The following is a 12876-nucleotide window of genomic DNA, read 5'->3' on the forward strand; positions in this document are numbered from 1 at the left end:
TTGTAATTTTTGTCGATATCTTGGTGGTGTCAATTGATGATGGCGCGTAGGCGCTCACTGTGTGTCTTGAGAATACTTTTGTCAATGGGTTATGTTCACAGAGAAGTGAAAAGAAGCCCAGCGTTGAAATGCAAACATGGTATTACGATGTTAAGATCCAGCAAAATACAAACAATTCCCTTCCTCTATTACCACTCAATGAAAACCTATATAGAAACCATCTAGTTCAGCTCATGAGCCTTCTTAATAGCTTTGTTCTTGCCCGTGTCCAATACAACAGCAGGGTCCTCTTCATCACCCTTTCTGGAGACCTCATTGCCATTCTTCGTCGTAATCGTGGTACTGCACTCAATGTTAGTAACCCATCTCATAAATAATTATGAATACTCACTCTTCAGCCTTGACATCCAAGACCTTGCCCTTGGGCTGTCCCTGTCCCCAGTTCCAGCTCACAGTCTCACCCTTCTTTGGTCCTTTCTTTGTGCCAGAGTCATCACCGCCCTCATCATCATCTTGCTCCTCTTCAGCATCTTCCTCCTTCTTTGAGGATCCGTTGGACTTCTTGGACTGGCCATTGGACTGCTTCTTCTGTCCCTGCTTCTTCTCATCATCATCATCTTCCTCTTTCTCCTCCTCCTCCTCCTCCTCCTCTTCATCATTGGACTTTGTAGACTCTCCCTTGCGAGTCTCGCGCTTCTTGTTGGAACCAGTCTGGCTTCGACTCGCTCTTCTCTTCTCACCGGTTTGCTTCTCATCATCATCGCCTTCTTCTTCGGCATCTTCAGCGTCGTCGTTCGCTTCTTCCTTATCTTCCTTATCTTCCCTATCTTCCCTATCTTCCCTATCTTCCTTCTTCTCACTACCATTCTCCTTGCCTTGAGCCTTGAGGAAATCGTGGCCCCAGTTCTTGAGCGACGCGTAGGACTTTGTCTTCTTGACCTCCTCAGGCGATTTGTCGTTGTTGGCCTTTGTCTCTTGAGCAAGATGTCGCTTGCTGCGGGGTGTTAACATCCAATTGACCAGCAGAGCATCTGATAACAGTCGTAATCAGCGTGAGAGACTTACCAGTAGGAAACAACCTTGCGCATGTGCTGGACTTGCTCATCGGTGTACTTCTCAGGTTCCTTCTTGGGGTTCTCCTTCAAGATCTCAACAATCTTGCGACCGCTGTCATGTCCGACAGTCTCACCGTTCTCATCCTCCTTTGGCCAGCCAGCACTGTTGGAATCATCCGACTTGAGCCACTTCTCGAGCTCCGAGGCCGTCATGTTGACGACCTCGTTGAACTCTTGGATAACTTTATCGTTGCCCTTCATGATTGCGGCCTTGTTTACAGCTTTGAATTGAAATATGTGTGATATCAAGCGAATTGAGCAATTGCGATCAATTGATGAGAAAAACAAAGATTTGTCCAAACCAGCACCCAGGTTTTGTAACCAATGTTATTGCTTTTGGTCTCAGCCGTGTCGTCATTCCAGCCATCTCTTAATCGTAGCGTCATAGAAAAAAAGGTATAAACAATGCGTCGCAAATAGCTTACGGTGATCGATTCAACCTAATTAAAGTACATTGACTCTGACGTTTAAGTGCGTGCATGGTCTCAGCTGAACAAGGTTGGACCGATCTGATGCTGTCGTCCAAGGAACGCGATCCGATCTGTTGAATGAGCGCATCATTTCCGGCGATCGATGGTTGCTTGGCTGGGAAGTGGGCCAGGAACAGGAGTGAGATGGATCATTTTGGTCAAGCTTGGTAGGGCTTAATGGGACTAATGGGAATAATGATGATGGGAGGGAGCTGAAGAGCTGAAGAGCTGAGTGCTTGAAAATTGGTAATATTTGGGGTGTTCTTCTGTTCAATTGATGTTGACAGCTGCATGGGTCACAAAGTAAAGCAAATCGTAAGGTATCTTGGTGACTCACAATATTCCGAGTCACCACAGGTATAATGATGAGATTGCGAATACTCGATTTCTATTATCAAGGTTCAAATCACACAATTGCCCCTGAATGATATGAATATGTCATGATGCCGATGCTGGAACAGCCTGGCCTAAGTTTTATTTGAATCATCAGGTGGAGGAAGGGAATAATAGCACTTGTCACCAAACTCCGATCGGTGCTCGTCAACCTCGTAATGAAGTTTAATCCAAGTAACAAAATTGAAGCCTCTACAGCTATAGATCCCAGTCTCTTGAAACTCAGGGTTCGCCGCAGTCTTCTCGTGAAATACTTCCGCATTGAATTCACGGCAGTTCCATTGCGCTCAAGCTTCAGAGCTAGGACCTGAATTAATGATGCAATCATCAAAACAGCTTCGAATTCCCCTCGCTAAACCCAAAAGAGACACAATGCTCCCCACCGCGGGGTTGTTCGGCTGCGGGAGCGGGGCCATTTTTCGCCGGGGTCGCAGTCTCAGGCCGATCCAGGAGCAGACCATCCCAATATTCACACCTTGACTCTTTTTTGTGACTCAGATACAAAAAAAAACATCCAATACACCAGGTACGCGATATCCTTCCTATTTCGATCATCCCTCTATAAAACAATCGCGTCCTACTGTGCGTTTCTTCCCTTCTATGTTTTCCGTCGCGTCAATTGAATCCTCATTGAGTCTTTTCACCCGCTGCACTCTTCTCCGCCACTCGCATCCAACTTTTGCAATTCGATCGCAATATCCAAAGCAAATAGCTAATTCTTTTCCAAACTTCAGAATTGACAGCTTAAGAACCATCACAATCATGTCTGAATATCCCCACATCCTACTTCGCGCTGAGGAGAAGCCACTCGAGCACCGATCTTTCTCCCCCGCCGTTATCAAGACACTCGTCGATGCTGGATACCCCATTTCCGTCGAGCGATCGTCCACAGACCCCAAGTTTAAGCGTATCTTTGAGGACTCAGAGTATGAGGCTGCTGGCGCTCGTCTTGTCGACACGGGTGTCTGGCCCAACGCTGAGCCTGGGACAATCATCCTGGGGCTGAAGGAGATACCCGAGGAGGACTTCCCTCTCAAGAATGACCACATCGTATGTCAGATTTCTGGAACGAGAGAGTGACGTTTGCTAACTTGACATAGACATTTGCCCACTGCTACAAGGTACATTGCTAGCCCACGACCCGGACGAAATCTCAACTGACGCATCTCGTCCTAGAATCAAGGGGGCTGGGAGAAGGTACTCGGTCGCTGGGCACAAGGCGGCTCAGTTTTGTATGACTTGGAGTTCTTGCACGATTCTGAAGGTCGTCGGGTTTCGGCGTAAGTTTTTTTTCCCTAAAATGAAGCTTGAAATGTGGCGATTTTGCCCCTTTTTTGAAGATTTCGAGGTTGAAGAGAGGGCGGGTTCGCGCCCCAACCCCACAACCAACGCACTTAGAGCTTCGAGCTTCTAAGAGCGTGGTCGGGAAATACGACCTTTGACTGGATCAGAAGTCAAGCTTTCAAATGGGGTTGTTGCCATCTTTGCGCGAGAACCTCAAAGGGGTCATACATACACAAAGCCCCGGTTGTACACTGGAGTTTTGAGTTTCCCGACGCGATCTTGAGATATGGAGAGCTAAGAGGTATCTCTTGGAAAATCGATCTGCGCCTGGAGTTAGTCGGCTTTGCCGGTGTGTGATCGAGGGTGTATGAGCTCTGTAAATGGGCTCTTACACCGTTCATCTACCAAAGCTCGTAGTTCATGGGGCTTCACTCCGGGTTCCTACTATCGAGACCAAAGCAGTATCTGTGCTGTACCTCAAGCGAGGTCTTGGGAGGGTTGAGAGGTTTGCTACGGCCTTCCAAGTTGGATTCATGCAGTCCGAATACGAAGTCTGACCAGTGTTGGATTGGGCTGGGTTTCACGCGGGTTTTGCGGGTGCTTCAACCATCGACAACTGAACTTCGCAACAAAGCAAACTCCAGATCGTCTCTGTCTCACTTGCTAACGACTCTTCAGCTTCGGTTTCCACGCTGGTTTTGCAGGAGCTGCGCTCGGAATAAAGACGCTTGCCCACCAGCTGCAGGACTCGTCTTCTAAGCTCCCTTCAGTCGAGACATTCACCGATGGCCGCGGATACTACCTGAACGAGGATGAGCTCGTCAACCAGATTCGCGAGGATCTCGCCAAGGCTGAGAAGGCTCTGGGACGTAAGCCTACTGCTCTCGTCCTCGGTGCTCTTGGACGATGTGGTAAGGGTGCCGTTGACCTGTTCCTCAAGGCTGGCATGCCTGATGAGAACATCACCCGTTGGGACTTGAACGAGACCAAGAACCGTGATGGTAAGTTGTATGTGTTCTTTCAATGATGGCAACTAACCCTTTCAAGGCCCTTATGAGGAGATCGCCAAGGCTGATGTCTTCCTCAACGCCATCTACCTCTCCAAGCCCATTCCCCCTTTCATCAACCAAGAACTCCTCGCCAAGCAAGGCCGCAACCTCGCCGTTGTCATCGACGTCTCGTGCGACACCACAAACCCTCACAACCCCATCCCCATCTACTCCATCAACACCACCTTCGAGGATCCCACTGTCCCCGTCGAGATCAAGGACGACCAGAACAACCTCCCCCTGTCTGTCATCAGCATTGATCACCTTCCTTCAATGCTTCCCCGCGAGGCCAGTGAGGCCTTTAGCGAGGGTCTCAAGGAGTCGTTGCTTACGCTCAAGGACCGTAAGACTTCGCGGGTGTGGGCTGATGCTGAGAAGCTCTTTAATGAGAAGGTTGCTCTGTTGCCCGAGGAGTTGAGAACTAAGAGAGTTTAAAAGTACTATTTATGTTGTAGCTGAGCTGGTTACATAGACCGAAATAGAAGGCTGCAAGATCGGCCTGTTTGACATATATGGACACTTGCTTATGAGTGTGAACGTTGAGTTGCGGTACTGTTCGTTGAACAGAAGATGTTCACGGAAATAAGATCACCAGATACATGATACAGAGGCTCTTCCGGCCATTATTTAACAATTGAGTGAAAGTCCTGACATTAAAACAGCCGGTACTTGAACTCAACCATCTCATGTAAACTCCTTACAAAACATTCTCATTCTTAAACCGCGTCTCTCATCACAACCCTTGTGATCCAGGAAGACGCGCCTGCACTATTTCCGAAGTATACAATTGCGAAGCTGAAAGTCGGACAACATAAAACTGGATACCCCTGCTCAATGCGAAGACCAAGCAAAGAGTTGATTGGTAGATCTTTTGGCAGCAAAATAATCTGAGCAAGGATACTTAGAGCGTGGGCATTACTTGGCCGGCGGTGAAGTACTGAATTGATCGTTTTTATGGTCCAAGAAATTAGCGTGACGCTAACTTGACCGAGTTTGTTGAGTTTCCGTCGGATCAGTGGAGACTTCGAATGGCTTCTGGATAACCATCACCTTCAGCTTCTCTTTACTACATTGAAGGGTTGTGATAGTCGCGATGGCTGCTTCGGAGAAGAATGATACGGTGGTTGAGTTAACTGAGGGCGATGAGGCCTCCAAGGTGACTCATTCAGGGGCTGTTGAGTCTTCAAAAGCCGAACCAGCAGTTCCTCAACCATCCGAAGGGGCTGAAGCTTCAAAAGCAGTTCAACCTTTGCAGACTTCTCAATCACCCCGAGTTTCACAACCACGAGTTCCGCAATCACCGCACGTGGCTCAGTCACCTCGAACGGCTCAACGACCTCTAGCTCCGGCTCAGGTTCAACACCCTCAAATGGTTCAGCATCAGTCACCTCGAGTTGCTCAGTCTCCATATCCTCAGATGCCGCATTCTCCTTATCACCAGGTGCCACAGTCGCCTCATCCTCGTATGCCGCCATCGCCACACATGGCTCAGCATCCGCATATGGGGTATCCTCATACTCATCAGGTTCCGCATTCACCTTACATGGCTCACTCGCCTCATCAGATGCCTCAGTCTCCGTATCAAATGCCACAGAGTCCTCACCCTCAGATGGCGCAGTCACCACATACTCACATGCCACAGTCTCCGCATTCCCATATGCCGCAGCCACCTCACCATCAGATGCCTCAATCTCCACATCCTCATATGCAACAAAGTCCTCGTCCGCAAATGGCACAGAGTCCTCATCCTCAGATGCCGCCATCCCTACACATGGCACACCTTCACTATGCTCCTCAAACAGGACACCCTCCTCCCCAAAGTCCCCTTTTCACACCCCAGGGTACTCCCGCCATGACACCTCAGCAATATCCTCTCTTTACACCACTAGCCACACCTCGATTTACACCAACTCCAACTCCAGGGCCTCAATCCGCTGCTCCTACGCCAGCGCCATCTACTCCAGCTCCCCAATCAGTTGCTTCAACACCAGCCGCTCACTCCATCGCCTCAACACCCGCACCATCCTCCGTAGCATTTACACCAGCACCTGAGTCTTCATCCAGGGGCCAAGTAACATATGATATGGGACCTCCGCCCAAGAAGAAGAGAGGACCAAAGCCAAAGCCGTTGTCAGAACGTAAAGTGCTACGGACTACACCGATTGTGCGAAAGGAGGCTAGTTATTCGAAGAGGAAGAAGGAGGAGGTTATCATGTGGATGCTTCATCATCGTGTTGATCGGAGGGGAGAAATGGTGCCGCCTTCTACGACGGATGCGGAGAATCACTTTCAGATTCCGAGGAGTACTATTGCTGGGTGGAAGAAAGCTATGCAAGTGATGCTGTGGACTGTGATGTGATGAAGCTGACTGTTTTGCAGGCTGGGTCTTGGACCGATTCCGAGGTAAGGATGGGCTCATTGCAGCTCTGAAACCTGCTGAGTTTTATCTACGATATCGACTCATCCTCTGTTCCACCCCATGACATTCGAGCATCCCTCGACTGAAAGAATGTACTGGGAAGAGCCTGATCATTACTCTGGCACACATTCGGTACTTTGAACGTACAAGAGTGTATATCTAACGCTATCAGATCCTCAAACTTCGCAAAGCCAGTCATCAAGATCAAAGCAAGGCGGGAGAGAAGACGTCCTGCGTACTTGTGAGTGAACACGGTGTCGCTGTTGGGGTCGAGAACGTTGAAACCATAGACCGTAGAACATGACTTTGACAAGCCCAACACATGAACACGTAACGGGCCCGGCCTAGAAAAGTAAAAATGAATAGACAATTAATAATTTCATCTTGATTACCTCAGATTTAAGACCACTTTTCGCTATGAACCCTGTTCACTCTCTTGTCCGCTTACACAATCTGCAAGCTGGTGAACTGAAGTCAACAGTGTTTACGTCACTTATATCCGATAACCCCGCCAAAAACTCCCTTAAGAACAACCCGTCAGCACCCAACACTTACAAGCAATTCATCCTCAATTAATCGTTTAGAATGACTTCCCTCGCAAAAACAATCGTAGCAACCGGCGTTTCATCCGGCATCGTGAGCCCTCAAACCACAGCGCTGTGTAACAAACACTAACATCTACAGGGCTTCGAAGCAATCAAACAGCTCCTCAGCCAGAGTCAACCATACAAAGTCATCCTCGGCGCACGCAACACCAAAAATGCACAGAAAGCCTACGATGAGCTTAAATTCGACCGTGAATCTCACGGAGTCACTGTTCTTCCCTTGGAGTTGAATGATTTGAAGGGCGTCAAGTCGTTTGCGGAGCAGACGCTTGATAAGATTGGGAGAGAGAAGATTGATTACTTGTTGCTTAATGCAGGGTTGGGAGGTGTTGCTGCTGAGGGGCCGGGACCGCATGGGTCGAAGTGGTGTGAACCGCATGTCGTGAACCACCTTTGTAAGTTTGCCAAGTGAGGCTGGATGTGAGATACTGATTGGTTGTAGCGCAGCATTATCTCGTGCATCTTTTGAGGGAGAAGTTGGTTGAGTCTAAGTCGAGGATCGTGTTTGTTTCATCCGGCGCTATTCGACGAGTCTCTGATCCCAGTAAGTCAAATCACCGAAGACTAAGTCTCATTTTCTGATCTCGTACAGGCGTACTCGACACTGAACTCAAAGCCGGATCTGGTGCCTCCGCCAGCACCACATACTGTAACACCAAATTCACCGGCCTCCTCGGCGCACAGTGGTGGCGTCGCCAACTCGCTGATACCAACGACGTGGTTGCTGTTTCACCTGGTCTCATCCCCGGTACAGGTCTTGCGGGACGTATGGGCATTACAGCTGATATGGCTGACGCAAAGTCGATCCCCGAGGGTAAGTTTGTGCACCATCGTGCTGGGACGTGTAACTGATTGTGTGACAGGTGCACAAAGTGTCCTTGCTGCGATGACTCGAAGTGACTTCCCCGAGGACCGTGATCGGATCTTCTTGACGAGTTGGGGTGAGTGGTGGGAGAAGAGTGTTATTGAAAAGTCGACGGATAAGGAGTTGCAGGATAAGTGGTGTCCTAGTAAGGAGGAGATTGAACGTGAGGCTGGTATCTCATCTTAAGAATTGAGCATCAGGGCGGTGACTCTGGATCAGGGGCGAAAATAAACTTGTCCAAGAGTATACTAAGCTTATCTTAAATTGCCCTAAATTCATCTAAACATTTTTAGAATTTAGGATCAGAGCCATAAGTTCTCTGCACTCGAGCTACGGATGGATGCAGAGAGGTTAGGAGATGGAACCAGCTCTCAATGAGAAGAGTCAGAAGACCATAGGGAACAAGTATTTCTCTCATAAACAATGCGAACTAGAATGGGAAGTGAAAGATACCGGAAACAAGAAATGTCATCTCCTTCCCTCCAAAGCAATTGCTAGAGGAGAAAAGTCAGCTCGAAAAGAGGGTGTCTCTCGGGCCTGGAGACATAGGCGCTGCATACATGGAGTCCTGTATCAGGTGGCTTTCCACAGCTATAGATCAAGGATTTAAGAGCTTTAAAATTGATTTGATGTTGCTCTCGGGGTTCACGTAAGAAGGGGGGCTTTATCAAGGCTGAGGTACCACGAGAAAAGCTCCAGCCTCATGGAGGACTGTGAGAGACAACCGCCATCTTTCAGGACGTCAACTTGCCGGCACGATCGGCCCGTATGTTGGTGTTCTGATGGTAGATGCAACCCTAATGGAAGTATTCTGAGATAAGTGTTATCAAGTTCTGTGCGCTATTCCCTGGGTTCGCATTGTGGCTGGTGTTCTGCTTCATCCCAGTTCATCCATCCCCTCTGTCTGGATCATGAACGATCCCTCTTTTCATCCTGTACCTGGATCATCCACTTGCACACTCGGTATCAAGAGACCAATAGCGATGTTCAATCCCTTCTTCTGTCACTGGCAGCTATGAGCTATGAACCACACTGCCCGGCACAGTGGCAGCCGAACCACCGCCCATGCATGACCAACCAGCGGACTCATTCGGCGAACTAAGGTCAGAATGGAGGCTATTCACAGTGAATCATTGCTGAACAGCTGTGACTGTTAGAATCAATTTCAGGCGCAGTGACTATTTACCACAGCTATAAAGCTACGAGCTTCTCCCTCAATTCTGAACCTTTCATCCTCACCCTTCAACCTTCACACACCTGACATCGTATCGCAGCAACTTCCTTCAACCACAACAACAAACACTACCCAACTCAATCATCTCTACCTTCAGAGACATCTATCATCATGAAGCTCATCGCCTTCCGTAAGTCCAGCACCATCCCCAACACCATGCCTTCTCTGACCATCGCAGTCCTCTTCCTTCTTGGCCTCGTCAACGCTGGAGTTGTCCGCACTCCCGCTGAGGCTGCCACCCTCACCACTGAGACTACCGCTCCCGTCGCTACCCCCGATGCCTTCGTCGCCAAGGGTGAGAAGATGGCATCCTGCAACATCCAGTGCGCCTTCTGGTACCAGAAGTGCTACTACGCCCCTTGGTCCTACAGCTGTGGCAACGACGGCCGGTTCCGTCGTCATGAATGGAACCCTATCTGTGAGAAGAACTGCTGGTGCAACTGCGATTCCCAGTAATCGTGGCAAGATCACTGGGGAAGAATCCGGATTGAATGAAAAACGGATCAGAGTGAGGGTTGATGGAGACGAAAGGAAAGGAAATGGTGGTTGACTCGATGTTCCCCTGTTTATGGGCTCGAGAATGATGTTTTGTTCTGGTATTAAGTCGCTCTGTTGGGCTGGACTTTCTGATCAGCGGTGGCTTAAGCCCACAAGCTAGAGAAAATGCGAAATCCTTTCGTCTAAGAACTTGATGATAAACTGTAAGATGTGACTTGTGACAGTATCTGTTGTGATGATGCCCTGTGAATGACCCCAGTCTTCAGAAGCGAGCACTGGCGCTGAGCCTCCACTCTTCCCACCTAAAACATAGCCCCCAATGTACAGCGCTGAAGGTAGGGAAGATACAGAAGCCTGGGACACACATTGCAAAGGTGAAACCCCAGGGATATGATTATTAGAAGTGATTAGCGTTCACCATAGGTCTTTGTTCTCGGCCACTCAGCAGAGTGGGAGGATACCAAGTCACTTGTTCGACACAAAGACTGGATCGTGCATTCATGTACTCTTCCATATTTCTATCCAATAGTCCTTTATATTCTATTGCTTCACACAGAAACCCCAGATATCATCCTGGCATCGACATCACCAAAACATCAAGTACTTTTCGTTCGACCTCACTTCTCGGCATCGGCATCGCTCTGCGAGGTGCCCGGCACCGTCGTCATCGCATCGTTGAACACAGGACCTGGGTGGCTGATGCACAAAAAGAACACTGCAATGACAATAAGCCTGAATATAGTTAGTACAGGTCACCGACAAAGACACTTGCAACTTACACTCCCTCAAGACCAATGAACAACCCCTCATCCGTGATGAGATCCGAGTTTCGATACCCCTTGCTCAATTCATAGCATCGGAATGCACAACGCGCAAGAATAAGAATAACTGCGGCGCTTAAGAATCCGAAGAAGATCCTCATGCGTCTGCCCATAGCACTGACATTTCCACTACGGAAGTATCGCCAGAGATAGTCGCCGAGAAGAGCGCAGAAGAGAACGAGGATGACGACCTGTAGAGATAGACCGGCTAAGGCGATGTCGATACCAGTTTGGCTGGATCCTTGACTGACGGTTGACAATGCGCCACCTGCAGCTTGGAGGACGAGACAGACGACATCGGCAGGGATGAATATCCACCAGACGAGCTCGGGTCTGAAGCGGGAGACCTCGGGGGCGAAATATTTGATACTGCGTTGTCAGCGAGGCCGTGATATTGTGACAGGAGAACGTACGTCTTGGAAAGTGTCACGTAAATGGCCGCTGTGTAAAACACAGGACCACTCGTGATAAACACAATCTGCACCATGAAACCGCCGAAGTTGAAAGGATTATTATACATGATAATCCTTCCAATATATCCAATAATCTCAAACAGGCACCCAATCATCATGAAGCTCATGTAGAACCACTGCTTCCACTTGATACCTAAAACGAGATGTGTCCCCATGGCGATGGCGTAGAGGACGATGAAGGTGATGTTCGCGGCGAGCGATGGACGGTATTGGTAGACGCTCCATTCTACGGGACATAGAGCGAGAGTGCAATTTGCGTCGGGGCCAAAGATGACCAAGTTGTCTGGCGGTACCTGCGACATGATGATTGTTTAGTTGATGTTGAGATTGAGAGGGAGAGGTGAGGGGGCGGAAGAGATAAGGTTGATGGATGACGGCCAGGAGTGGAATAGCCTTTTCGAGTCGGAAGATTGTTTTGCTTTATACATCTCACCTCATCCATCAACCCTGCACGTCAGTGGAACGCTTTAACCGTCAAAAGCATCTCAATACAACCCTCGAATGACTATCCAAATCCATCTCCCATTACGCACCCATGCCAAGCGCTTCAGCCCTGCGACAAGCGAATCCGAACTTGTGACCAATCAGAACCCCCGAGCGCTATCAGATCCAGTAAATTGAGTCTCGGAAGCTAGGATGACACCCTTGTAGCGCTAAGCCTTTTGGGGGAACGCTTTCGAGCTGTCTAAGTCGTTTTTGGGAAGGCCTTTCGAGGTGGGATGGTGGAACGTCATTTTAATGACGGCTTGATGTTGTTTTGTATCTGAATGAATGCGAGTGCGAAGTGATATTTAGGCTTGATAACGGTTGTTTTGCTTGGATGAATCATTGGTTTGTTTGAGAATGTTATGGTATATAGCCTCTTTGAGGTTGAGGTTAGTGATGCGTGGGTGTATGACCTTGCTGGCCAACAACAAAATCTCCAATGCGTCGTGCAACAGTGAGGTGAGCACGTTTCATTGCGCGTAAGACGGCAGTGCTTTGTCTATCGTCACATCTACCGTAGTCATGTGCATTTACACAGTGGATGCTATCCACAATCCCCAGCTCCCATTACTCGTACATCAAACATCCCTCATTGGTCTCGGTCCCGAAAACAACGCTCACCGGCCCGATGATCAACAATTTACGGTTTCATAAATGTAGTGTTAGCCAAGATCTATCTTACCTTTTCCCCATGTGGGGTCGTCGTCTTCTGTAAACGAATTTCCATATTTTAAGCATAATCCTTTGAAGGATCAGCCCGGTTCGAAGTTATCCCGCTTGACGCTTTTAGCGCCAGGATTGATGCGACGTTGACAATGAGGCGTGGCGCAAGTCAGGGACTAGGGTTTGTGGACTACGACACATGGTCCTGGGATTGTGGGACAATTGTGTATTCGAACGGGCTTGGCTGATGGACTTTTCGACCGTTGGACCGTTTGACCTTCACTTCCACGGCAGTCGAATTGGATTTGATGCAGGGACGTTGTGAATTGCTTGTTTTTATGGAGTAACTACATATCGGAACATTTCAATGAGGGATAAAACAGTTACATCTCTGTGCTGTCTGTCATTTGATGGCCCGGTCATTCCCTCTTTGTTTGAAGAGTCACTCTTCAGGTAAACCTATCATATAGAGGACAAAGGACAAAACCAAAGCGTCCATCT

At 48.7% G+C, this 12876-nt stretch overlaps 6 protein-coding genes across 12 annotated transcripts; 4 read left to right on the forward strand and 2 right to left on the reverse strand.

Moving 5' to 3' along the window:
* Positions 1-77: 77 nt before the first annotated feature.
* Positions 78-1931, reverse strand: FOIG_07621 (uncharacterized protein). Of its 2 annotated transcripts, XM_031207206.1 has the most exons (3): positions 1066-1931; positions 392-994; positions 78-342 (listed from the first exon to the last, which is right to left on the reverse strand). In XM_031207206.1, the coding sequence occupies exons 1-3, from the start codon at positions 1314-1316 to the stop codon at positions 222-224; spliced, it is 975 nt and encodes a 324-aa protein (XP_031062739.1). In that variant the 5' UTR covers positions 1317-1931; the 3' UTR covers positions 78-221. The 2 variants fall into 2 exon arrangements, with proteins under 2 accessions (XP_031062739.1, XP_031062740.1); XM_031207207.1 differs by having other exon boundaries at positions 392-1931.
* A 502-nt stretch (positions 1932-2433) lies between these two features.
* On the forward strand, positions 2434-5186 carry FOIG_07622 (ubiquitin thiolesterase). 4 transcript variants are annotated; one of them, XM_031207210.1, is made up of 6 exons: positions 2434-2504; positions 2713-3028; positions 3079-3099; positions 3155-3258; positions 3941-4263; positions 4310-5186. In XM_031207210.1, the coding sequence occupies exons 2-6, from the start codon at positions 2741-2743 to the stop codon at positions 4744-4746; spliced, it is 1173 nt and encodes a 390-aa protein (XP_031062743.1). In that variant the 5' UTR covers positions 2434-2504; positions 2713-2740; the 3' UTR covers positions 4747-5186. The 4 variants fall into 4 exon arrangements, with proteins under 4 accessions (XP_031062743.1, XP_031062742.1, XP_031062744.1 ...); XM_031207209.1 differs by having other exon boundaries at positions 2439-2560; XM_031207211.1 differs by having other exon boundaries at positions 2453-2504; positions 2728-3028.
* An 88-nt stretch (positions 5187-5274) lies between these two features.
* FOIG_07623 (uncharacterized protein) lies at positions 5275-7139 on the forward strand. 3 transcript variants are annotated; one of them, XM_031207214.1, is made up of 3 exons: positions 5296-5467; positions 5514-6642; positions 6691-7139. In XM_031207214.1, exons 2-3 carry the CDS (start codon positions 5681-5683, stop codon positions 6716-6718), a joined length of 990 nt encoding a protein of 329 aa, XP_031062747.1. In that variant the 5' UTR covers positions 5296-5467; positions 5514-5680; the 3' UTR covers positions 6719-7139. The 3 variants fall into 3 exon arrangements, with proteins under 3 accessions (XP_031062745.1, XP_031062747.1, XP_031062746.1); XM_031207213.1 differs by having other exon boundaries at positions 5296-6642; positions 6691-6971; positions 7028-7125; XM_031207212.1 differs by having other exon boundaries at positions 5275-6642.
* A 117-nt stretch (positions 7140-7256) lies between these two features.
* FOIG_07624 (uncharacterized protein) lies at positions 7257-8548 on the forward strand. Its single transcript, XM_031207215.1, has 5 exons — positions 7257-7366; positions 7415-7730; positions 7778-7879; positions 7928-8149; positions 8199-8548. The coding sequence occupies exons 1-5, from the start codon at positions 7316-7318 to the stop codon at positions 8384-8386; spliced, it is 879 nt and encodes a 292-aa protein (XP_031062748.1). The 5' UTR covers positions 7257-7315; the 3' UTR covers positions 8387-8548.
* A 997-nt stretch (positions 8549-9545) lies between these two features.
* FOIG_07625 (uncharacterized protein) lies at positions 9546-9890 on the forward strand (the record flags this gene model as incomplete). The annotated part of the gene is made up of 2 exons (XM_031207216.1): positions 9546-9564; positions 9613-9890. The coding sequence occupies 2 exons, from the start codon at positions 9546-9548 to the stop codon at positions 9888-9890; spliced, it is 297 nt and encodes a 98-aa protein (XP_031062749.1).
* A 370-nt stretch (positions 9891-10260) lies between these two features.
* On the reverse strand, positions 10261-11908 carry FOIG_07626 (uncharacterized protein). Its single transcript, XM_031207217.1, has 3 exons — positions 11167-11908; positions 10712-11122; positions 10261-10664 (listed from the first exon to the last, which is right to left on the reverse strand). Exons 1-3 carry the CDS (start codon positions 11526-11528, stop codon positions 10550-10552), a joined length of 888 nt encoding a protein of 295 aa, XP_031062750.1. The 5' UTR covers positions 11529-11908; the 3' UTR covers positions 10261-10549.
* Between the last annotated feature and the right edge of the window lie 968 nt (positions 11909-12876).

This window comes from Fusarium odoratissimum (assembly GCF_000260195.1).
Source record: "Fusarium odoratissimum NRRL 54006 unplaced genomic scaffold supercont1.11, whole genome shotgun sequence".
Classification (NCBI taxonomy): Eukaryota; Fungi; Ascomycota; class Sordariomycetes; order Hypocreales; family Nectriaceae; genus Fusarium; species Fusarium odoratissimum.